Here is a 26,555-nt window from a genome sequence, read left to right as displayed (position 1 = left end):
AGTTACTGGTACTAGTTTCAGTCCCTAAAGGCGCGGCGCGCGTTCGAGGCGGGCGTAAGGTGCGCGTTGGGCGCGCGCGTTCGCGAGCCGGCGTTCTCGAAGGGAAGTTTTGCCAAAACAAATACCGTATATTCAATATTTTCTGAAAATACGACTTATGAATAACAAGTGACATCTATAGAACTGTTTTCAGTAATTATTTTTTCTTGTTCTGGGGGAAAAGCGGATATATGTCTATTAAAACAGAGACAGGGCCAGGATGTCAAGTTGAATGACCAGGTCTGCCAGGTGTGAATAGGGCCCAGTGAAGAGGAATGAGCTATTAAAAAAAATTCTTTGATAAAAAACGAAAATTGACTGTACCGTAAAAACAAGGTGCTGACTATTTATTTCGCAAAACCCGTATCACGTACCGGTAGTTTTTAGAAAGAGAAAACGCAACACGGTTTTAGAACTAAGACTATAAGAGGACTAGACCTATTTGATGACATCCCTTAAAAAATATAATTAGCCTCTCTATGGGTACCCGCAGACTACATTTTCGTTAAATTTTTCTGCAAATACCCATAGCTGTGGAAGAGCAAAGTTAGTCAAGTTAGTCCCCTCTACTCAACTATGGCAAAAGTTAAATTGTCAGGTCGCTACTACGAATGTTACTTTTTTATTGTCTGCATGAGCCATAAAACACTTATTCTTCGCGTCAGTTATAGCCTAACTACGTGTAAGATTATGTTACCAATTTTATCCAAATCAAGACAGTTCTGGATTCATAAAATTCTACAACCGTGCATATTGATTTTTGTCGTTACTGAGTCAAACTGAAATTACAGGCCAGCTGTTTGACTGGGCTTGTATGAGCTAAATACTGAAAGCCTAAGGTGCTAGTTTTTTTCTTGGCAACCATTATTTGCTCTAAGCTATCTTATCTTACTAACTGTTTTGCTCCCCGGAGCAGGCAGGCAGACATAACATAACATAATCAATGATAAATGGAAAAATAAATTTCCTTGTGCTGCGTGGCACTTGTAAAAGTACAAAAATATAATAACATAACATATAACGTTCTGCGTGTGGATAGTCAAATTATAACAGTCACGAAACTCCAGTTTAAAGTACCAGTAAATCAACGGAATCCCTGTTGTGAACATAGGCGTACGAGGCGGGGGGGGCGAGGAGGGCTGCAGCCCCCCCAGTGCCAAAATTTTTCGGGCAAAACGCTAAGAATTCGGGCAACAAGCCAGAGAAAAAATAGAAAATAAGCAGACAAATCTCAAAATTACAATCAAAACGAATTATATCAGCAGAAAAAAATAATGGAAATATACCGAACTTTGTGGTTCAAAAGTCCAAATTTCTCATGTAATCTGCTTTCGTTTCCTCTTGCAAATTGCTATAATCATATTCGATTTTCTCGCAAATTCTGCACGATTCAGCTGCAATCAGCTTTTCCATAGTTTGAACGTTTGCGAGCGGTGGACCCAAAAACAAAGCTGTGATACGGTTACAAATGTAAGGAAGCTAATGCTTTTGACTCAAATGAGCTCAAAACTTTCAACAATATGTTTCAACCCGTTCATCCTCTAAATGTTTCACGCATTTTAAATAACTTTCAAGTGGAGGAAAAACAATGTAAATTGCCTCCCAAAAATACTTTTATTTTTGTTGAACTTGAAGTGAATAAATAAACATTTCCGAAGAAAAAGGATTCAGTGCATTGACATCTTTGGGCAACGTCACGAGATTAATTTAACGCACGTTCTGTTGTCCATTTCGTATGCTTGTTTATTCGGCTTTCAACCCATGCCATTTTTTTTCGGGCAACAAGGTCTCCGCGGAGTCCGCGCCCCCAGGTCCGAAGGTGCACGTACGCCTATGGTTGTGAGAGACTCTCTTGGGATTTCACGGCGTGACGTAACGATTTCCTGAGGAAAAACGCACGAAAACCTGAGGAAAGAAAAAAAAAACAGGAAAAGAAAGACACTGAAACGCTCTGCAGTTGCAGAAATGTCAGAAATGTAACCGGTTATTTTTCTTACTTTTTTCTTATTTTTTCATTACAAAGCGAACACCACTGTAGAAAATTTGGTCTATTCAGACGCAGAATGGCAGAATGGCTGGAAACTGAAATTCTCAGACCAAACAACCAGTATTAGGGACCACCAAGTCTCAAACAATCAATTTCCCCTGAGAAAATAAAACTCGACAAAAAGCTGGGGCCATAAATCTGCGATGGATTAGCATCATATCCAGGGGGAAGTAGAAATACTCCTAGTCTAATGCTTCAGAAACCGGGATATGCTCCGTTACTATGGGCCACTTTGGCTGGAATGCATGAGAACTGAAATATTCTGCTTAAAAACAGAGCCACTTTAAAAATAAAGGGTGACTCTAATAAATACCATGTGCTTGTAAAATATTTAGATATTTTATTTGTCTTCCTTAACTTCAGGAGAGCTGATGGTTAATAATTAAAATCAATCTTTTCTTTGTTGTGAAAGAACCATTCATGTTCAAGCTTTCCAAAAGTCCAATATTTTTAATTTTAGTAATATTTATTCAGGTTTTATCAAGGGTGGAAGAACGCAGTAAAATGGAAAAGACGATACAAATGACTGTTGTCAAGAGAGGAGTGTTGTAGATGGGCAATATTACAATAAAAACGGCTTTTCCCAGTAAGTGGGTTTTAACTTATTTTAGGAAACAAAATGAAAATTCGTGAGGACGTTTTCTCAAAATATATGCGTTTTCTAAAACCGGAAGTTGCTGTGACTATCAATATCCGGTCACGTGGTGTCTAGCGTAAGAAAAGTTGACATCTTTGCGTTGCAACACGACATTCATCTTTGCCCTTCCATGTAAACTTTTCGTTTCGTTGCCGATAATTGCGCGTCGGTATACAAAAATAGCGGTTTGAGGTTATGGGTAAGTGTTGTTCAGTTTGTGTGGGTGACTCAGCTACTGATACAGCTCAACGAAAGCCTTCGCAGCAAACCACAAACACTGTTACAAGCAGGACGTTTAATCACTCGTATCCACCACACGCCAGCAAAATGCACGAACCGTACAAGAGCAAAGCGGCTGATAAAGGCGTAATGGGCAAAAACAGTTCAAATGATGTAGTGAGAACGTTCCCCTTTTCAAAACAAGAGGTGGACGAATCAAAGATCGCCGCCCTATTTGCTAAATATAAGGACGATACCGAAGATTCTATTCTTGCGGATGGAATGGAGAAGTTTTGTCAAGATTTAGGAGTTGATCCGACAGAGTTTGTCGTTCTTGTTCTAGCGTGGAAGTTCAATGCTTCGCAAATGTGTCGCTTTACGAGAACAGAATTCTTCGACGGCTGCAAAGCCCTCAAAGTGGACTCCATAAGGGGACTACAAAATAAATTTCCCGAACTAGAAGCCGAGGTAACAAACGATGTCGAGAAATTCAAGGATTTATATCGGTTCACGTTCAAGTTTGGACTTGACGTCGAAGAAGGCCAACGGGCCTTGCCAAAGAACATCGCACTTCCTCTTTGGAAACTTGTCTTTTCAAGGAACGTGCCGGCTGTCTTGGACCGATGGTTTGCCTATTTAGAAAACAGGCAACTGCGGGGAATTTCACGGGATACTTGGTATATGTTTTTAAATTTCACCGAAGCAATCGATCCGGATTTTGAGAACTACGATGACTCCGAGGCATGGCCAAGTCTTTTTGACGATTTTGTAGAATCGGAAAGAGAACTATTCAAGCAGCAAACCAAGGATGACGCTGCGATTCATGAAGAAAAACAGGAAAACGGGATTATCAAAGAAGAAAGCTCGTACAGTTTCTAGACATTGACTTTCTGTAATTTCGTAATGCTTTGGCAGTAATCCTTTGAAGTGAGCTTAAACATGTTCGATCTTATCTCCAACTATGGGAAAAACTTTGCCATCGCCGATCGCGTAAAGGAAAAATTTTATTATTCACTGAGTTCGTTTCCTGTTGTTTTTTGCTGCGATCTAGAACCACGGGTAGTTTATTTAGGGAATGCTTCATTACTCGAATGGCCTGCGATCACAGTCCGCGAAACATTGTTGACACGACAGCCGAGGGCTTTGTTTTGGAAACTGCTTCAATAGACTAAAATTCCAATCTTAACAATTTCATTTTCGACGAAAACGGTTTTTTTATCGATCAAATAGCATTTATTACGGCAAAGCCAATTTTAGATCATTGGCCGTGTTTGTAAAACCATTGGCCAAGTTTTGAAATGAGAGGTTAAAATTAATTTATTTTTTAAATTTATTAGTAAGTTTTAAAATGCCACATGCTTAATCACTTAGCAGTCCGCTGACGGATCGTTAAAATTTCACTAAAATTATTACTGGAGAGAGGTATAGATAGGAAATATTTTCTTGAAACAGCTGCAAGTCTGTAATATTAATTAGTGTACAAAATGCATTCAGAGTGCTTTTATTATTATGCAGTTTTACACTTTTGTGCTATTAACAAGGAACAATCCACATCAAATTTCCCCTAGCAATATCAATACATGTACATTGTCAAACTGATAGGTGAGAACCTTACATCGGGGGGGGGGGGGGTACTTCCCTATAAATATGATTGGATGCTCGTCATACTTTTAAGGGAGTACATTTTGTGGATTGGTACCATTTAGGGCGCTTAAACTTAAAATGACCGCCGCTAGGCTTTTCGCCGTATTTTTAGCTGCCTTTAATGTTATCGAACTGAAAAATGACGGGAATTATTTTCTTGAACCAGTGCCAGTAAACTGTTATTTTAGAATTGGTACCTGTCCGGAGAGAAGATGAATTTGGGCCACACATACAAAATGAGATTCTGGTACCTTTTAGGGGTGTTTTCGATATTTTCCGACGAGCATCCCCGTCATTTTAAAAGGGGGGACCCCCCCAGGCTTACAACAGTTAGAAACTGAGACATATTGTCTAGCTGAGCCACCAAACTCCCCTAGGGGGACTCGCATACGAAAGAAACAGGGAGACCCCCCCAGGCTAACAAATGTGGAAACTGAGACATAATTATTGTCTACCTGAGCCACCAAATTCCCTGGGGGGGGAACTCCCATATGAAAGAGACAGGGATACTGGTCTCTCTTAGGGTGTTCCAGGCAAAACGCCGGTTTTTTTAGTGGTAAAGGTCTCGTTTAGAGTTGCCCACAAAAAAATATAGAAATATATCCCAAAAAAATTTAATTTTAAAATGTTCTAAAATGGTATCTTCTAGGGGTCAAAAAAGCGCAAGTAATGCCCAGATTGGTCTGCTTTAGGGGTTTAATTCAAAAATTTCCGAGGAGCATCCCTATCTGTTTGATATGGGAGTCCCCCCACCCCCCACACCTGGGCCAAATTCTTCAAAACTGACTTGTAACAAAAATCTCCTACAATCAGTAAGGAGAAAATGTATTTCAAAACAGAAAAGCAAAATTAAAATTTTATTTTGTTTGAGATTGCAGTGTAATACCTTAAAAATTTTAACTGTAGTCAAGAGAAAATAACAACATGACATAATTTTAAATACTGGGTCCTTGCATGGTTTGTAATTATTTTTCATAGTAAACAATTTCCTACTCTTTTCTCAGGACCCTGGAGTTGTTTGGGGCTGCAAGTACAGTGCCCGGGGGGGGGGGGGGATCACTTCCTATAAATGGGCTAATGGGGATGTGCTGCTGGATGGGGTCGCATTTTCACAACTGGACTGACTATGATGGGGTCGCCTTTTCAAGCATTTTTTATAGGGTGACTAGAATGGGGTCACACTTTTCGGTGATTTTGAGAGTAAGAAAATTCTGGTAAGTTGTGATTTGTAAACGGAAAGATTCGCCGAAAAAAAAATGTTACCATACTTATTGCTGTTGTTTAATATTTGACAAACCGCTCCCATTAAATTTCCGGCCTTGAAATCACAACTTGAACATTAATTAGTTGCACAATTTAGTCCAGAACAAAGTCCACATTCATGTTACGGTATTTAATTGCTATTCTGCGTCCATTGAAGTTAAGATAACTTGGATCTTCTTTTGCTTAGAATGACTTAGTTAAAAGGATTTATACGGTAGACGCAAAAACAGAAAGTGACTAAGTTGGGGTCGTGAAAATTACATTTACCCAAAAGTGACTAAGATGGGGTCTATAATTGGCCATAGAATATGACTATAATGGGGCAGGGGTTCTGAGAGGCCAGCGGCACATACCCAACAAAAATTGACCCAAGCAGAGATTCCAACCCTCCCGATTTGATCGGGAGTCTCCCGATTTAATGCGTTGCCTCCCGCTCTCCCGATTTATATCAGATTCTCCCGATTTATCATGAAATTCTGAAAACAAAAGAAAATTTGCTAATTTTTAGTACTTTTTGCGATCTGAGTGCAGCAAAAGTAAAGAAAAGTACCAAAAATGTTTGTGAAAAGAATAAAGACCTTATAGAATAACTCAGAAATGATGTCAAAATGCCGGAAATGGCACTTGAGAGAACCTAAATTCGCAAAATTTTCCGGTGGAACATGCTTCCAGACCCCCCTAGAGGCGCACACCTTCAGCCCTAAAAATACTCCCTTTTTTCCTTCAAAAAGGGTTGGAAACTCTGCCCAAGTAACCCCCACCCCCCCGCCCCCCACCCCCAGGTACACTGCAATCCCAATCTTTTAAATCTGGAAACAAAAATTGGTTTGAAATATCAGGTAACCCAAGTAATCAGGAGTAAAGTTACAGTGTTCGATGAAGGGAAGGGAAATGAGTTTAGGCTCAAGTTCTTGGGAGGTTCGAAAAATCGAGGGTTCAAGAAATTAGGATGGATTCGACTGTATTTTTAAAATAAAAGATAATAATTGAGATTATATGTTAAAATTGCAAATGTGATAATTCATAGCCCCATTATCACCTCTGAAATTAAGTTCTTTTGTGGTGGGTTTTTTCTTTTTACTATGTAGGTGCTAATTTCAGATGGCGATAAACTGTCTAGATTGGAATCTAGGAGTTTTTGTTTTGTCAGTCTAGCAGTCTCCTTTCTAACATAAATGGTAATTAATCAATTGAAAAAACAGAACCAAAAATTATTAGCAGAGGAGTCTTTAGGAAGGAAATGACCCCCTGACATGGTTAGGAGTTTTTCCAGAGTTGTAAGGTATGAAACACTAACTCTCCTGATACACAGGCACACAATCCCTTCCCTGAGATATCTGAGATAAGATGCAAAAAAATAAGAGCCAATTATTTAAACAAGGTCTATGTTAGACATGAAAATCAAAGTCAGGGCCGTACCTAGCGAGTGAGCAGGGGCGCAGTTGCCCCTGCCAGGAAAACTAAAAGGCTAAGAACACTAAAGAAAAAAAAATCTAAACTAAAAAAACCCAGTTTCCCCCACCAGGAAAACTTGCCCCCGCAGACAAAAAATCCTAGGTACGGCCCTGGAAGCGGAGTCTAAATTAACAAGTATGGCTATTCAGTTTGACATCATGCATTCATGCCACTCCCAAAGAAATAGTTCAACGACGTTTTGATTAATCTTCTCAGAAGCAGGTCTATCTTTCTATTGTTTGTTAGTTCATGGTTAAACTTCTTAATTGCAGGGTACATCCAGATTTAGACCACAATCTTCTTTAATCTTAACAGCAGACTTTGTTTAAATAATTGGCCCTTGGAGTTTCAGACCTCTAGATTTCATAATTTTGGGGGTTCAAAATGGCATGCACCTTTGGTGCTTGGTTGTGCCCCACACTAAAAAATATTTTCTCATTCAGTGGAAGTTTTTACTCCCGCCCCTTTCCTTAGCTGTTCTTTCCTCTTTGTCCCGTATCTATTACAAAATGTGGCGAAATTTTACTTGTTTTCTTGCTTGTACTGCCTGGCCACTTCAGACACCACAGAAAATCTTACTCAATTCATACCTGCCCTGTTCACATACACTTAGTGAACGTGCTAGTTGAACCAAGAAAAAAATGAAATCAGACAAAAGCCTGGAAACCACAATTTACAGAGTAACTCGTGGTGACTCGTCAATCATTATTTATCCCTTAACATGGAAAGGTGTTGAAGTGCAGAACAAAACTGCCCAAAATCTCACAGCTAAGACCCCATAGACTACAAGTGGTAGAAAATACCCTCCAAGGGGTGAGGGTAATATGGTTACTTTCAATTAATTTACCTAGAAAGGTCTGGTCCACAAACAATGTCTCACATTTAGCTTTACAAAAACTACTATTCTAAAAGCGCAAAAGTAAAAAATTAATGTATTTTTAATCTTCAGTAAGAGTCTATTTTTTTCTACAAAGCAAGAAAACAGGACGTTTTTTCTAGAACATTGTTTGTGATGTTCCATGTGTTATCAGGCTCTTCAAGGCATTATCTACAAGAAGATAAATGTGAGACACCTTTATAGTCCCCCTTTGGCACTGTCAAAGTTTGAGCCTCTAGCATTTTGCCCAACAAACAATATTCTAGCAGGAACCACAAGTTGTGTAAAAGACATTCATTACCGGTAATTACAATGCAATGTAGACTAGGAACAAAAGGATGCAAAAAAGAAAGGCAAGGAACGAAAGGCTTGGCCAAAAAAAATAAAGCTTTCTTTTCTCCTTGTGGGACTCCTCACAGGAGCCTGAGGACACACTTATGTGACTAGTGTTTCTTTTTCACCTCCCTTTTGTTCATTCCTAGTCTCCATCAGCGGCAAAAATGCCTGAGGTGCTGTTGTTAGGTTTGACCTTTGAAATAAAGCCTCAACCACCCCAAACACTTCACCCTCTTGACCACAAAAGAATACAAAAATGCCAGCAACAATAATGGAGTTCTGAATTAAATTTTATTTCAAAACATTGACAAGTACTAATAATATTTAATAAAGGACTCTAGTTTGTAATTGATCTTGATTATTTTAATGTCACAGTAATGACAGATCAGAAAGTGAACCCAACAAAACACACTGAAGTACAGCTACAGAAGTTTATTATTTGTCTATATTCAGGGCTTGTCTTTTTTCACTCCTGAGAAAAATGCCCAAGGATTTGCAAAGGTTAAATATTATAAATGTGCAGGATGGAAGGGGTGTTCAAAAGTAACTCATGTTGGTGAATCGTGAATCGCGAACAATTAGATGATGGTTAAGTTCACAGGCAAATATGAAAATGACTGACCACTCCAACAAAAAAGTTAAACCCTGAATATATACTCCTGAGTCCTACTGGGATTTAGTTTACCCAAAAATGAAAAAGATAACAGTCCCCTACAGACAGAATTTTTGAATCAGTTAGACTGTTCACAGTCCTCCATTTTTTCATCTTTCTGTGATCATTGAACGCGGGAATAGAATCGCAAGAGAACTGGATGCCAGCTTCAAAATGGGAGGCGCAAGGGGGTGAGGAATTCTGTTGCCTTTTAAAATAGGAAGGCTGTGAACAGTCTAGTAATCAGTCACATATTTTACTTCTATTACTTCAGTGACCCTTGTGTTCTTGTGTGTGTGTGTGAGCTGGGTACACTTTTAAATGCAGGAGACTGTCTCCTTACTGTAATAACATCTAGACAAAAGTAGATGAACTTTCTGAATAACATTCCTACTGCATGCTAAATAACAGTTTTTCACGCAGTGAAATAGCATTTCATGTTATTTTTTTCATACTTTGTACCAACAAAGAATGCCTATTTTAGGCTGTTTAGGATTAACTGAAAAACACATCTGTACAACATACTATTTATTCTCTTTTTGTTATTTTCTTTTTCAGTTATCTTGGAGGGTGAGGAATCATGATAATGTTTTACATTATTAATCAAGTACACAGCTATTTAGAATACAAGCCTGACATTTTTATCAGGTCTGGGGTGAGGGGGGAGGAGGGTGGGCAGTCTTGATTCATGCAATTATCCAATTTGATTGATACTAAGGGCAGAAATTCCAGTCGCTTTAGATCAACTGCTTAGCAACGGGTTCTATCTACCTGAGCTGATAATTTACATAAAAAAAAACTTGACAAATAAGTTATGTGATATTTCAATGGTTTTAGTCCACCTGCAAGCCTGTGAAGCCAATCACATTGTGAGTTAGCTCATATAGCAACATTGTAAAATGTTGCTGTACAGTTGGTGGTTCATTCCTTACACAGGGCTCGAGACTAACTTTTTTCCTAACTAGCCAAGTGGCTAGTGACAGCTTTGATTTCACTAGCCAAAACTGATTTTCTACTAGCCACAATTTTTAAGCATAGTTCTCCTTTTAAGGGAGGCGGGAAGGGTGAAAAAAATGGGTGACAATGTTCAAACCTTTAACCGTAAAATGTTCCTTAAATCTTCATGTTTTTTTTTCCTTAAAAAAATTGGGCTTTGACAAGTTTGTTCTTCACTATAAAAATTGTACATGTAAATGCGTTTTTGTCAACTAGGATTTTGTTTTAAGCTTCACATTCTATAATGTCAACAGCTTACTTGTTAGTTATATTCTCTGAAAGACGATTTTAATAAATGCGGTTTCTTGCCACTAATGCCTGATTTTTTCACTAGCCATTTTGGCTAGTGAAAGGCCAAAACCTACTACCCAAAACTGCATTTTTACTAGCCTTTGGCTAGTTGGCTACCGTTAGTCTCGAGCCCTGCTTACATGAACTCTCAGCATGTCAAGCAGCAGTCGCAGAAGAAAGGAGAAAAATATGGGGAAACTGGACTAAACAGCACAATACACCTCTACTCAAAACCTAAGTGCAACAATAGTGTAACTAAAGGAGCAGAAACTTCAAAATGTTGCGACACTGAAATGCTGTTGCTTTTACCCTTAAAAAAAATTCAGTATCAAGTTTCCATGAGCTGTTAGACATATTGTGTAGCATTTCCCTCACAGTAGTCTCTATTTGCAGTTAGGATAATATTAATTCTTAGTCAAAATATTCTTGGCAGAGAGGGGGGGGGGGGATACAAATGCTATCAAACATAAAAAAAATCACATGTAGAAAAAAAATTCACGTAATGTAGTGTAGGAAGCTATTTATGCAAGGGAAGCAAAAAGAAATTGCTGGAACACAAAATTTATCTTAAATTGTTTTAAAATTGTGTGAATGATCTATCTAGGGTTTAGTGCTAATCAGAATCACCATCAATTTCATACTGTAGTGAACATATGTGATTACGAAACAAGAATACTACATAAAACAACTGACAGAAACCTTGGTGATCGTAACATTAGTGGAAGCACATACACACATTTTAAGTCCAGAACACAGCATACTCTGAGCACAACACTATCAATTTCACAACAAACTATGTAACACAAACAGCAGATTGGTTAGTTTATTTTGATCCACAATAATGTACCATTAATAATGCATTAATGATGCAACTAAAGTTAAGATGTGACAACAAAGAGAAGTATAAGTTGTTTTGAACAACATCTTCTTATAATTACAATGAAAATTGCTTTTGTCTTTATAAAAAACACCATATTTAAACATCCAAAAATGTTCTCCTTACACTTTAACAGCATGTTAAAATTACTTTCCTATGTTAACAGTTAAATTAGTGAAAGTGTATTCACAAAACATTACCAGAATCACAAGACAGAAAATAATTGTACCTACATGTATGTAAGTTTGGAATGACTTCTAGAGAATGAAAGGACAATGACTTAGAGTCTCATTTATGATAGGGTACAGTGTAAGGTGTGATATATGAAGTACTTAGAGAAATTAGTTATTTTGTACAATGATGATGACCTGAAACCTGTACAATCATGATACCCAAATTACAATATTATTTTTTGCTATTCATAATAATTATTAATAAACTGCAAGTTATTAATAATTATTAATTTATTATGTTAGTTACTAAATATACAAGCTATCGACTAGAATACAACCTATACGCAGTAATCCATTGCTTCTGAAAAGTCAGACGGTGGATGAAGAGCTGTCGGTGTCTCTAAGTCAAATAGTGATAACGGAAAAGTTTCATCGCCTTTGAATGCAGTCGCAGGGTCATACAAGAATGTAGGTGGAGTCCCCTTGTTATTGTTGTTATGCAAAAGTTCAATATTGCCGCCATGTGGAGCATTTTGCTGTGCAGAGGGTGACAAGCTTAAGTCAAGCCAACTTAAATTATCTGTCCTTCCAATGCCGCCATTTGTTGACGGTATAGGTATAGAATTAGAAGGGTGATACATAAGGCTTGAACTATCATCTGTATCACAAGAGTCCATTTTCATAGGAGACAAAGGGCTCATAAACATATGGTCAAAATCAGACAAAGTATTATGATTATCCATTTGAAGAGGAAATTTGTTGCCTTGAACAGGCAATTGGCTGACATCCTCGCAACTTCTTGACATCCTGTTCGGGGAGTTATGCGCTGGCAGAGTGCGAAGGTATCCAAAACTTGGTGACTTGCTCATGGTTGTCTGAGTGTTCATAGGAGATACTTGTGAAGTAGACATTACTCCAGTAAATGTACTAGTAGTCATTGGCATTTGAGTGCGAGGCTCTGCAAAACAAATTAGCAGAGTACAACATGTCATTACTTCAAAACTAAAGACATTTTCAAACTTGACAGAATAACCATGAGATAATCACAGAATGTTACAACGAGAGATAATTACAGAATGTTATTAATTGAAAAACTATTTTGTCACCCTCGATAAATAAAGTTTGATTGATTGATTGATTGATTGACAACATACTAGTGCTATCAGAGTAAACAATATACATACCTCCAAGTATTTCAAGTAATTCATCGTGATCAAGTGAACTAAAATTCTTCATCATGGCCTACACAAAACAAACAGTAACAACAGTTGAATTTTAAGAAAGAAAAACATACTTAACAAAATGGCAAAATATTTAGAACTTTAAACTGTTTCTTAGCGACTCCAAATGATTAAAACAAAGACACTGTGGTCAGTGCAGCTTTATCAGCATGAAGGAAATTGTAATGGTGACGGTGCACAAAAAATATCAACACCTCCCTCACTACTCTGACTAGTCTTACTAAATACTTAAAATGAGACATGTTGCCAATAGCATATAACCTTGAAACATATCTACATGACTAGTACAATTTCATAATATATTGTATTGCTGACAATCATTCAGAAACACAAAAAGTATGTAACTGTACTAAGACTATCATTCATGTAAGATACATTGCCAAAGCCCTCACTCCACTCTGAACAGTAGAATACCTTATTATAGGAAATTAACGATACATGTTATTAACGCGAATTTTTAAAATTCGCGTTAATTTCATGGATGTTAATTAACATAAACATGTTTACTATAAGCATTTTACCAGAAGTTTCTTAAATTCGCATTAATTTTATTATGCGTATATTTTGTTCGCGTTGTTAAAATGCTTCGTTATATTCCTATAATAAGGTAGGAGACTTTTGGTAGGAGATTAATGCGAAACGTGATAATTGAAAGCATAAGCACTATGTCTGAAATATTGTACTTGCACTCAATCTTGTACTCATACTCTGATCTAAAGGTCCCTATTATCTAAACAGCACAGAAAGGATTTATAGCTACATGGTGACAAATCTAATTGAGCAAACCTTGTGTAATTCCTGAGATAATTCTTTGTCTTGAATAACAGATTCCAGTGGCAAATCCATGTCTTCATGCTTAGGACTTATGTCATGTGTCACAGCAAACCCACCACCCATCTGTCCCCCCAGAGAAATGTTCCTGTGCTGCTTGTATGATTGTGAAGCCATGTGGGCCTCGTAGCTGGGTGGGGGAGTGGTATATGGGATTGTCGGAAATGACGAGGATCGCTTGTGAGTTGAAACTGGGAACTGTGGCTCAGACATTGAACGAGGCTTGGTCTGTGGAATCATCAAGAAGAAATCGTCAGGACCGTCAGATGGTGTCCTCTCTGAGTACGACCTCTGCATAGGATGATTGTCTGGTTTTGCATTACCCTGGTATAGGTTAGTGTTATGTAATGCTTCCATACTATGGGATAAGTGGTCTACTTGCAAAGGTGAAAAACTTGACATGTCAGAGTGTTGAGACCCTGGCGATGGATAAGATTCACTCTCGCCATCAAACAGTGGATGTTGTTGATCCCAAGACAGAATCTGACTTTCAACACTGCCGGGATTAGAGTCAATGTGCGGCGAGCTTAAGTCGAGAGTTTGAGCCTGTTCCTGCAAATGGGCCAGAGCCTGATCTACATGATCTACCTGCTGCATCTGCAGCTGTTGCGGCATCTGAGGGGAACGACTTCCTGGCGACATCTGCAGGTGTTGACTCTGTTGCTGCAATAATGCAAATGAAGGCTTTTGGTCCTGAACTTGGTTCTGATCAGCTGGTTGACTAAAAGAACAAGTACTATCCGTAAGACTTTCCTTTTTGACAGCTACAGTCTGACTGTTAGCTGGGGTGTCTTGAGGTTTTGGCTGTATGTTCTGTTGCTGCTGGATGTTTAAGTGTTGAAGTTGTAACTGAAGGTTCAAATACTGGAGTTGCTGAAGTTGTTGCTGAACCTCGGGAGGGACACTGAGCTGCTGAAGACTTTGATTATTTGCCAAAATCTGCATCTTTAACTGCTCCACAGTGTTAAAATTTACATTTTGCAAAGGTAACGAATTGGACCGGTGTATTGCTGGATGGCCTGTTTGTTTTGAAAGATCTTGAGCCTGAGAAAAACTTGGAGCCGACGTTGTTATTTGTCCTTGTGTTGAGACTACAACAGGTGGTGCGCTTGAGCTTGACACGGCTGGTGTCACAAGGGATCCAGCTTCTTTCAGCCGCTTAATTAAATCAGTTTTAGAACCAAACACAGGAAGCCCACGCTCCTTCAAAGCTCTTCTCATATCAACAACCCTCATGTCCTCAATTTTAACAGTTTTTTCAGAATCAGCACCATTATTGTTCTTGGTGGCATTCATTCCAAGTTTAACATTCTCTGGAATGGAAGGTAGCATACAATGATGCGGGTAGTTCTGGTACAATACTTGCAACTGGAGATACAGTTGTTGCTGTTGTAATAACAGGCCATAAGGAGAGTCTGACGGCAAATCGCTCTTCTGCACCTCACCATTGGGCGGCCTGTACTCATGATACTTGTACTTCTTAACTTTTGGTTTGGCTGTTTTCTTGCGAGACTTGCTTTCCTTCTTGGATCCCTGCAAAGACGCTGACAGAGGGGAAGGTGTTGTGAAATGCTGGTTACTTTGTCCTTGTAAAAACATCTGATGCTGCTGCTGCTGTTTCTCCTGTTGTTGCTGTGTGTGTTTTTGAGTCTGTGCCTGCAAGGAAGCAAGAGCCTGCACTGTCGATGTAATGCATGTTGATCCTGGCGAGGATGCAACACTCGGTGGGGAAGCGATTTGGCTTGGTTCTGGTGAAGGAGACGCTTCTGGTGAGTCGCTTATACTCTCAGGAGACAAGGAATCCAAATAATCTGCGGTATCAGTACATGTAAATGGCACAGTTCCCTCTTGCACCGCCTGGCTTATTGCAGTACCAGCTTCCAAAATGTTCTCCTTCACTAGTTCAAGAGGCCCAGGTCTAAATGACAATTTATCGTTAAGGTTGTCTTCTAGTTTCTTCCTTTTCAGTCTCATCTGCTTGTCAATCAATGATGGATCCACCGCACCAGGTGTTTCTGTGGAAAGTAAAACATGATTATTTTCTTAACTGTAGTTAACACACTCTTATATTTAACTGACCTCTCTACACTAGACATCATGCACATTAGGGCCATTGCCTTCAGTTGTTTATTTTCATAATTCTCAACCCCAGTTAATTTCGCAGTAATTAGAAAAACAGTGTTAATCTTTCTTTGCAACTGACTGGTTATAGAGTTTAACCAGTAACAAAGTGCAATAAAATGACGTATTATGTAACTAATATACTTGTAGTGCTTTGAATGTAACTGGTGGTCTACAGTTTGAAACGTTCTTGGTTTTGGGAACCTCCAAGTATTCAATAATTTTGAACAGCAATGATGAGAAATAATTTGAATGACCTTCAAATTTAACTTTCAAGAAATATTGTAAATCTTCATAAAATAAGTAAGTCAACTGATTAGAACTGTTTGAATGAACTACAGTGTATGGCGTGTGGGCTCATATTATCCAGCTCCATGTGAAACTAGTACAAATGTCTCATGGTATTTGTACTCCAAACAATGGGTTTATCAGGTTTTTATGGGGTTTTCACATTTATTTTGACCATGCAAAAGAGAGAAACAAGGAGTCAGGATTTACAGAAAGAACACTTGTGAATAATAGTCTATATTCTACAATAAACTACTGAATAACCATTAATTATTCCACTATAAATGATACTTCCATATGTAAAAAATGCCTTTAAGCTTTTAAGAGGTGCTGAAAGAAGCTGCGAGGAGCTATGATGGAAGTTGTCTACACTGGAGGGACTATACTTTAGGTTCACTAGTGTGGGTATACTCTTGGTACAAAGCAAAGAACTGTGTGTGGGGGAGGATAATGAAGCCTCATCCCTGAGGACAAAAAGAAATCATGCTGACGGATTGGCGTCAGTCGCTTGTCAACTAATTATATGTACTTAATAAGTTTCTTTCATTTAATTGTTAAAAAAATAAAGGCAAAAGATGGCCTGCTAAGAGCAGACTTTTCAAACAATAGCTTTAAAAAGTTTTAAACATTGAGATAAAAACAAGAAGGAAAATAAGTGCGTAAGACAATCAATACTATAAAAAGTCTAGAAAAAATACTTCACAACAGGTTGAAGGGTACTGATGGCAAAATTGCCCTATTGTGAAATAAAAATTGAAGTAAAAGAAGGGCTGGATCTTTGAGTTGTTTTTATAAACAAAATAATAGGCACAAAAGCCATGTTAAATTCTACAATATCAAGTCAGATAAGCCACCAACAGGTCGAACAAATCAACGCAACATCGTTTAACCTCAAAACTGAGCACAGAGATCCGACAGTCTTGATGTGGTCAGATCAGTAAATCTCAAAATATTCTGCAGAATTAATTGGTCTTAACTGGGTTTTGATGGAGTCGAACTTGTACTGTACAAATAAAATTTAAAAGAATACTCCTACTGAAGTAAGTCAGTGTCTCAGTTAACCTCTTTGGGTAGTCTGAAACCTTTTTTTCGAAAGACCAATTTCAACAGTGATAAATTCCATTCACTGAAATGGATACGCGATTAATGACTACCTGCATGTGAGTCAATACACATTTTGATGCACGCATTTAATGAACTTGGATTAAATTGTACAAAGAGACAAATTAATGCTTGGATTCGACTTTTTCTGATAAACTAGAGCGACCAGCTGTATTAGATAATAGCAAGCGTGAAGACTAAATATGTTTTCATTCCATCGTAAATGATACCGTGATTCATGATTGTATATTACGGAAAATGAACGAAAAGTACATGACGTTTGCTAATGCAACAAAAAGTCTCAGTTCAATCAGGCAAAACCATGGTATGAAACCGAATAAGTGGCCTTTTATACAGCATTTTATCTTCACAGACTAACTATGTGAAACATGGAATAAATTATTTTACTTTGTGTGCTATGACTGAGCAAGAACAAAAAAAATTTGAAGGAATCCAGTGTAATTTACAAACAAACATTTGTTCCGAATAATCCACGCGTATAAATTTCATCCGTGACGGGGCAAAATAACGTAAAGAATAAATTCCACCGTAAAAGCCTTAAAATTCACTTCATCGAAACTGACATTAAAGTCAGAGTTAGCTCCATACGTGCTTTGAGAGGTGGTGATTAGTCAAAACACCTTCAAATTGTCATATCACGCTACAAGAACTATTAGCTCGAGAACACAATAAAACCACAAGCTTACCTTTCAAAATGTGTCTTTGGATCAGCTGAGCCCGATTAGGTCTTGTTCTTATTTTTCTTTGCAGTATATCGCCGGTCTGCAAACCACAAAGCGATGAGGTGGTTATGTTTTTATGCCTACACATTTTATTTACTAATCTCTTTGAATATCAAAAGACATTTCAACAACCAAACACACACACAGCGAAGTGACAAAACTAACCTTCGCTCGTTCGAGTTTCGTCCTTTGAGAAAGAATTCCTGGTGCTGCACTGACCGCTAAAACGACAAACAAACAGTTATTTTCAAGAAGAGAAGTGAAGTTAGGCTAAATGACAATCTCTGTAATTACAATACCTGGCATAATGCCTCTGTTCACGAGCTCTTGTCGAGGCCGTCGTTGCGAGAGCTTTCGCTCCAAAGCTGCAAAGAAAAGTTTATCGATTTAGTACTCCTAGCCATGAATTCGAGATAAAACTAGCTAGATAAACTACCTAAAATAAACTATTTATTTTTTATTTCTAGCCCGAGAACAAAGGGAAAGGTCGACGAAAACAAATAGCCTGGAAGAGCACAAGACTTATCTGTCTCACCGTCTCTGTTACTCAGAAGTTGTTCATGGCTCATATACGCTTGGCTTTCCGAGGGTGCCATTCCGCCGACACCGTCAGGTCTTTGGATATTCCAAGACATCCTAAAGCAGGAGTTTTGTGCAGTAAAAACTCGACGTGATCTCGAGTACTTTTCGTGCCTTCGGTTTCCTCATAAAAACTTTCCCGGTGAACCCTTGGAAAGGGGCACGGCATGACATTACGATTCAACAGAACCCGGATGTAAAGGTGACGTCAGAGATTTAATCAGAGTGTCAACAATGGCTGTCTCCACTTCGAAATCATTCTAAATCCTTGGCCGGTATTGGTCAATTTTAATTACTGGTAACACATTACAACACGTGCAAGTATTCGTAATTCAAAATCTAACCCTCGGATCGCTTTCAATAAAATTGGGAACAAAAATTATTTTCAAGTGAAAGTAACGAGGACGTTTTTTACCGTTTCCTGCGTGAAAATTGGCATAAGTCAGCAGGAGTCGAAGGAAATTCATCATTTCCTTTTGAAGCCTCGTGTTAGCTCTGTGGCTTGTCAGGACAAAGTCTTTCACTATTATTATTTTAATAACGAAAGTAATTGCGATCTGTTATTTATACGTTTCGCCTGCTCCCTGGCCTTGCCTCACGGATTAATCTACACCCTCAAAAATAACAATAAAAATCTAAACTTGGTCATGGTTTTGCGAGCGTAAATGATTTTTCCAGACAGTCACACCTTTTGTTGGCCTTTCGTGTTCCTTACAAACTCTTTTGAATTCTGAATTTCATGTGACTTCCTCGGGTTTTAACCGTCTGAATCGAACCATGTTCACTGTTTGTCATTTACATAACAGAGCGGAGGTTTAGAATTTGTTCCAATTAGCTAAACCCGTTATTAAACCCACCCTTAGTTTTTTATGTATTTTACAAATCGAAGAAAAATTAAGTAAACAATTCCATTCAGATGAATAAAGTCTTTCACATTTCATCTCAAGCGACTGTGTCACGGTCAAGACACGCATTCGATTTCAGAAACAATCAACTCTTGTTAGACCAATAAGCCGACTACACTTACCTTGTTGTACAAGCATGGTTGTTTAAATTCTCTCCGCAGCCTTCAAGACGAACTTTTTTTCGGTTTCAATGGAATCCACGGCAGAACATCAGAATATACATCGACCTTTGGTAACATAATAGCCTCAGGCCAGCAGCCGGCCGCGTCAATAATCAGACGATACGAAATGACACACCATCAATGCGTATTACATGAAATCCAATACTAACCCGACGAAGTATACCATTTAAAAATCAAATGTCACGCAATTTATATCCTTTCAAAAACTTCTTCCTTGTTTGCAAAGAACAGTTGTTCAGTATGCCGTTGCTTGTAAAACATGAATAACTTTGCAAGTTGTTTCGATACCATTTCGAAATAGTATACGATGTTTAGAGGATGTTGGTTTTCGATTTGCTGAAGCAATATTCTCTTTCGGTGAGATTCTGTCACGCCACTTTTACACCGCGTTATTTTGCGATCAAAAATTTGCTGACGTGGAAGCAGATTGTAAAAATAAAACTTGAAGATTATCGCATGGATCAGGATAGATTAGAAAGCATGGTGGCTTGCACTCTGATTTTGTTTTAATTTCTGTTTTGTTTCGTTTTTCAAGATATGATTATTTTACACTGTATTCATTTTGCTTTCTTGAGATGCGCGCGTGACTACTTTTGTTTACGCAAAACTATATCACAGTATTAAATATCCTCCGTTGCGATCTAAAAAACATGGTTTTATTCAATAATCTTTCTATTCAATATTTGGAGTTAAAAATAGCAGTGAACTCAATATCGCCACCACAAACTTCCGATAAAGAAAAAAATAACTGAGTTCTGCTCAATCTCGGTCGATATGTCAATATGTAGTTATTTACCCCCTACGCACGTGCGTATTTGACTGTCCAGCGCTTGTTTTTCTTTTTGATTCAGATTTTAAATATCACAAAACAAATATATTCCCTGTTTTGCGTTACAAATCCCAGCCTAGCATAGATGAATCGTTGAAACCCCACCTCGATCTGCTTCCGGTACGATATTTCGTTCTGGCAGGGTACTTTTGTGAGCAAAAAACACCGACGAGAATGAGAAATAAGACTTAATCGGCAGTATGGTATTAATATTGTTAAAATTTGAAAGTTACTTTTCTCTGATGGAAGGGAAAAACAGGTCGGCAGTCTTTGAATCTTTGTTGTATTTACGGAATGGTGATTCCCCCAATATCGCCTAGCTACCATACAGTTTATTTGTTTATTTATTTCCCCGATGGCGTGCGTCCAAAAAGACCCACCTGGTTAAGCCGAATTTGGTTTATTAAATAAATCCGGAAAAACGTTAAAAAAAGATAAAAGAATCACAAGGAAGCAATAAGCAAGTCAAAATTGGTTAAAATGGGAAAGGATTGAGAAAATCAGTCTTAATATTAAAACTGCGTCTTCGGGTTTCAATTTTGACTTTGTACCTGTACCTTATGTGGTGGAGATGTCATTGTTATAAATTATTTTAATGGGCCATTTTGATTGTCAAACACTCCTAATTAAAGAAATTAGGCACCATAAAGCGGAAAAATGCTGATCTACCGTAACCCTTTGCCGGTCGGTGGTCTTTGATTTCCCGCTAAAACACGATAATTGTTAGATCGAGATTGTACCATTTAGTTACTATGGTAAATATGACTGTAATATGTTTAATATTGATCAAGATGCTTTCTCTAGAAAAAAGTCAAATTTACAGACATTTATGTGGGCTCCATGACAACAGACAATGCTCCTTCTTGATATGACAACAGTTTGTTTATGAGTCGAATATGGCATACAAAGGTGTTGACAATGACGTCAATAAAGATCACCCAACACTTGGCCATTCTGACTTTTGAAAGAGGTGAACTGAATTGAAAGAAAAAATAAGGGGTGTGCATTTGTGTGGGTGGCTATTTAATATATCCAAATGGAAACAAAGAAAGATTCCACTTAAATGTGATGAGAAATATTTTTTTCGTGTTTCTTCGAGTTCTAGAAACACGAGTGAAAGTCTTACGGAAACAACAATATCCGTGTCCGTAATAAAACAGCTTGTAGAAAATAGGCACCCCGATTAAAGTTTACATGAATTCAGCACAGGAACACTGCCAGGCTTCCAATTAATCGAGGTGCCTATTTTTACGAGCTGTTTTATTACGACTGTTTACTTTATGTAATAACCTGCTGTTCGCAGAAGTTTTCTTTATTTTTTTTAATCAAAAGAAAAAAGCTGCCTCAAATTTTCACTAAGAAAAGATAAGGAATTGGAAATCTCTAAGTACATCAGGGTTCATTATATATATGAGAGACGGACAAAAACAAGTATTGATCAAATAAGCGGAACAGGAGACAATGGACAACGCACAAAGTTCCTATTTGAACAAAACTGTGAGACTTTGAGATCAAACCAGCGAAGATCAGAGTTCTCAAGCTATAAGGTCTGTGACTTGTCATGTAGTGTTTGTCATATCGATATTGCCTTTTCGGGATGTTAAAACAAAACAAAAAATATAATTGCGTCACAAATGAAGTTTGTTAAGATATCCTGTTCATTGATGTATAATATTGACGTAAGGGGTGAGTGTAGAACAAAGAGAAAGTTTTTGAAGTACCACGGGTGTGTCTAGCGCCCTAAAAAAGATGATGATTTCATCTATCAGGTGATACTTGCCTTTCAATTTATTGAAGCTTAAACTGTTACGCGTGATTGTGCTAAGGCTGTTTGTTGTCGAAAGATCAGAAAGATAGCATTATCGTTACCTCGCATGGCATAACGAGTTTAAACTGAATACCCTATCCACACCACCAGAAAATGTCTAGTCAAACCAGGTTTATCACAATGGATATTAGCAACAGAAAACTGAAAGACTGAATTTTACATAGGGTTCGAAGAAACTCTTACTTGTCCTTTCATTGAAATCAAATTTTAAGTCGGCAAATGAAGAAAACAATTATAAACCTGTAAACCATGTTTAACTAAACAGCTTTGTTTTAGCTTTGGTGTGAATGGGGTAAAAGGATAACTATCCGTTAAAGTTTTTTTTTTTTTGAAGTACGCCAGAGAAAATAAAGGATTCTCTTATTTTCTCTTGGGGTAGAATAATAGACGATGCGCAACTTACAACTAGCTGAACCCTTAATAATGAATAAATAACTTCGTCTATTATACCCTGTTTTTTCAGTGGCGAGGTGGATTTGGTTAAGATAGAAAGAATTGTACAGGACTTTGCGATATTAATAAACTATTCTAGAAAACTATATGTCGATATCGTCCAATCATAAATTTGATGTATAGAAATTTTAAGTTGATCCCTTGGATTGTGCAGTAGATCGCGCGGTAGGAGTGGGGCGAGAGGAAAATTGTTTTACTTGAATGTGTTATGAAATTATTTTTTGCTAGGACATTTGTCGGATAATAAGAGTTTTTTTTATTAAAAATGTAAGTATCAAATGCTTACACATTTGGGAATATCATGGGGAAAAGAGGATCCATAATGGCTCCTGATAGAAAACAAGTAAAACGGCCGGCGTGTTCAGTGCAATACAATGATCAAGTCAGATCGGTTTACAATGTATTCGGGGATGCTTACACTCTTATCAACGTCATGTGAATCAGGATCGAAACTACGATGCAATGTATTTACATTGCTTTTTTAGTTATGCACAGAAACGTTTTAACTTAATTCAACAAAAAACAATTAGTTTTGCAACCAGTAGGCAAGCACTTTTGAAAACTGTATTTTAAAAAGAAAAACAAAAAGTTGAGTTAAGTTGAGTTCAGGCGATGGGTACCCTGTGGTGTCACATGACTTCTGTATTCTGAACTGTGACGGAAATTGTTTTCTGGACATAATCCAAGTTCTTCAACTCTACAAACTGATACGCGCTATATACGCAGACGACCGCAATAAAAATGTTTATTCAAAACGAAAAGTTGAATCCCATGCAAAAACGATGAACACGAAGATCCCCTTCCCTGGATCTTTGAGGTGAGTGAGAAGATTCTTTTAATAAAATAATTCTTATCTACAGTTTTCTCAAGCAATCAGCCACAGTCCGGTCAAAACTATTTCAGACTACATGCTTTCAGTCATGTGTATAAAGCGTGGCAAACAATCTCCTTATTCTTGAATCTTGCCTCGAACGGTTTTTGAATCAATTTTACTGCACCACCGAGGTTAGTTAACTGGTAGCTATTAATGCCGCAATTTGCCGGTTTTCTCTAAAAGAAAAATGTAGACGAAATAATTAAAGTTCCTAGTTCGCTAACAGGAAAAAGGCAGTTTTTCAGAAACGTTCATCTTTCATATTTATGTCACGGTATTTTGAGCCATTTTTCTGATGAACAGATTAGCTCAAATTGAAGAAAACCTCAAAGTAATAGTTTTCTATGGTAGAAAAACGCCAAAGAAGTAATAAACCAAAAATAAACGAAGAAAGTTTCGATTATGGAAGATCAAGACCAATTACGAATGAGAAACTTGAGCTTACAATAGCTTAGATTTCAATGAAGGCAACTTTTAGAGTTCTACCAAGCCGGATGAGTGGGGAGGCCGGTAGGGGGTACCGTGTTGGATAGGACCAAGCTACCCCTATCCCGAAAAAACACAAAACAGTTGTCAGGCTAGAGAGAGAATGAATTACTTTCGCTGATTCATTAACCTGCGTTGTATGCATGGGAGTAGATATGTAAGAAATAGATAGAAGATGGCTGTGCGTTCGCACAACCTGATACAAACACGTGAAAAGGTTTGGGAGAATTCAAAAGCCGCGGACAAAGGTTTGCAGATAAGAATTTTAAAATTCCCCCAAACATTTTAGAGTGTTTTTTATCAAGCTTCTTAAGCAAATAGCATTTCTCTTATAAAAGCGGACATAACGAAATGTACGTCACAGTTACGTCATTACCATGTTTACATCTGATTTGTTTTCATAACCCCTTACATGATAATTAAACAACCAATGAGAGCGCGCATTACATGGAAGCGAAATGCGGAAGTAGACTTAGTACCCAAACTTGTTTAAATAACCAGAATTAATAAAAAGTTTAAACCCTTTTAAGCAACCGCTTCAAACACTAAAGACTTTTAGGTCAAAAGAACCCGAAGCTATCTCAGAGTTAATTCCTTCTTTTCACTCTTTCCCAAATGCTACAGTTACTAGGCTGATCAGTTCAGCCTGGCAACCCTGATACAGACTTCGATGATTTAGCTCACAAGCCCGGATCAAAACGGGGGCCGCACTAAGACACTATAACCTTCTGACTCGATGGGCAGCTATGAGAGTAATGGTAAGACCCCACTTCAGCAGGCAGCCGCCATGGGCTTTATAGCAGATGTAGAGAGACTGATATCCTCTGGTGCAAAACCAGACGTCCAGACCAGGCGTGGCCGCTCTGCACTTCACTACGCCTCGGAGAATGGGCACGGAGGGATTGTAGCGCTTTTGATTTGGTCAAGGGCTCAAGTCGACCTCCCTAACAAATGGGGAAGGACAGCGCTTCATTATGCTGCCAGTAAGCACAGGGTGGACTGTCTACGAATCCTCATAAATAGTGGAGCAGACCCAAATAAACAGGACGTAGACAGTCAGACTCCGCTGTACCACGCAGTAGCCGCGTCAATTAGAACTCAGGGAGAAGATAACATTCGCGATACTGTTTTGTTTTTGATATCGGGCGGTGCAAGCGCTGACCTTCCCGACAAAAGTGGAATTACTCCCCTCCATATAGCTGCCGAGCTCGGCAACACACAGATTTGTAGTCATTTGATAAAGGAAGGAAGAGCGAACGTGAATGTTGTGGACCAGTATGGGGCGACTCCGTTGCACTATGCTGCCTACCAAGGTCATTGGAAAGTCGCAGAAGTTCTTCTCTCGTTTGGTGCTTGTGCCGCTGTCCAGGACAACGCAGGCCTCTCGGCAAAACGCTACGTAAAAAAACGCGGCTACAAGAGCGGCGATTTGACGGAGGTGGTTGATTTCAGTTCTTGTCTCATCAAACTGAACGAAACAGAGGGTTTAGGTCTGGTAAAGCCAACTTCGGAAGTAGGGAAAATCGAGCAAGACATCTGTCGTTACATCGAAGCTGCATTAGAAAGCATGATCCAGGCAGAGCCGAGGTTTAAATGTGTTCTTATGCAAGCTGGCAGTACTATGGAAAATACCAAAGTTGGCGAGCCAGACGAAATTGACTATATGTGCGTTTTGACCGAATTGTCAAAAGCTTGTTATGCTTACGAGTCAGAAAGTGACCCTCCTGGTTATCTGAGAATACGAATGCATGGCGAGGAGATGGAAATGTGGAAAGACTTCTTGGACAGCGACGGTTTTCTGATCGCAGAGAAACTGCACTTACAGTTTCATTCCCTTTTTGACAGACACTCTGAGAACGCTGATCTTACAGCAATGACCACGTGCCTACACAAGCTTACGCTTAGATCTTATTCCTGCTGTAGAAATCATTGGTTGGCCTAAGAGAGCCAGGTTCCTCCCGGAACAAGGATCGGACCGGTATCATGTCATCCCCAGAGTTTCGCCAGCAATTCTGAATAATCCATCTGCGGAGTTATACTGGCGAATTTCGACTTCCATGGCTGAGAAACGAATCTTTTGCGCAATGGATAGTTCTGCTCGTTTCTGCTATACAATTTGCAAGTCACTTATGCAATGCCCTGACCCGCATTTGCTGTTTCCCGAAAGCATGTGCTCTGGTAGCAAGGAACTACGAATACTATTGCTTAAAGTGCACCTAACCCCCGAAACAATACTTTCAAAATTGATTGTACATGAGTTTAATAGAGAGTTGAATGGTTAAATATTTCTTCATCTCAATGTTGCGTTTTTAAGTTATAAAGGTTTATTCTTCCAATATGTTAATGAGTATGACGTCTACCCAGTCTTCATTCAATATACAGATTTTGACTGGTTCACACAAGCAGTATTTAAAAAGCATTATCATAATACTCGCAATTTCCACAATTTTTATTGTAAGTTTGGTGTCTGGTAATGGCGAGTAATCTCCCTACTCGCGCTTCGCGCTCGCTCAAAATCCCTGCCTCTCTCCAAAACCCGCGCGGCCTTGGAAAAGCCTGTGGAGGAGGCAGCCCTTGTCTCTCTTCTC

At 38.4% G+C, this 26,555-nt stretch overlaps 2 protein-coding genes and 1 pseudogene across 3 annotated transcripts; 2 read left to right on the top strand and 1 right to left on the bottom strand.

Annotated features, from left to right (window-relative positions):
- Nucleotides 1-2,819: 2,819 nt before the first annotated feature.
- On the top strand, nucleotides 2,820-5,456 carry LOC144633918 (DCN1-like protein 3). The gene has a single exon (XM_078492847.1). The coding sequence runs from the start codon at nucleotides 2,919-2,921 to the stop codon at nucleotides 3,819-3,821; it is 903 nt and encodes a 300-aa protein (XP_078348973.1). The 5' UTR covers nucleotides 2,820-2,918; the 3' UTR covers nucleotides 3,822-5,456.
- A 3,333-nt stretch (nucleotides 5,457-8,789) lies between these two features.
- On the bottom strand, nucleotides 8,790-19,564 carry LOC144633887 (uncharacterized). 2 transcript variants are annotated; one of them, XM_078492809.1, is made up of 8 exons: nucleotides 19,438-19,564; nucleotides 18,131-18,196; nucleotides 17,997-18,052; nucleotides 17,796-17,871; nucleotides 13,534-15,593; nucleotides 12,691-12,748; nucleotides 10,603-12,464; nucleotides 8,790-10,107 (listed from the first exon to the last, which is right to left on the bottom strand). In XM_078492809.1, exons 1-7 carry the CDS (start codon nucleotides 19,451-19,453, stop codon nucleotides 11,845-11,847), a joined length of 2,952 nt encoding a protein of 983 aa, XP_078348935.1. In that variant the 5' UTR covers nucleotides 19,454-19,564; the 3' UTR covers nucleotides 8,790-10,107; nucleotides 10,603-11,844. The 2 variants fall into 2 exon arrangements, with proteins under 2 accessions (XP_078348935.1, XP_078348934.1); XM_078492808.1 differs by lacking the exon at nucleotides 19,438-19,564 and adding an exon at nucleotides 18,367-18,500.
- A 5,136-nt stretch (nucleotides 19,565-24,700) lies between these two features.
- Nucleotides 24,701-26,413, top strand: LOC144633890 (uncharacterized; annotated as a pseudogene).
- The last annotated feature ends 142 nt before the right edge of the window (nucleotides 26,414-26,555 follow it).

Source organism: Oculina patagonica, chromosome 12, assembly GCF_052425735.1.
Source record: "Oculina patagonica isolate OP01 chromosome 12, crgOcupat, whole genome shotgun sequence".
Classification (NCBI taxonomy): domain Eukaryota; kingdom Metazoa; phylum Cnidaria; class Anthozoa; order Scleractinia; family Oculinidae; genus Oculina; species Oculina patagonica.
Note: the sequence above shows the minus strand (reverse complement) of the source record. Positions and strands in the feature narration are given on the sequence as shown.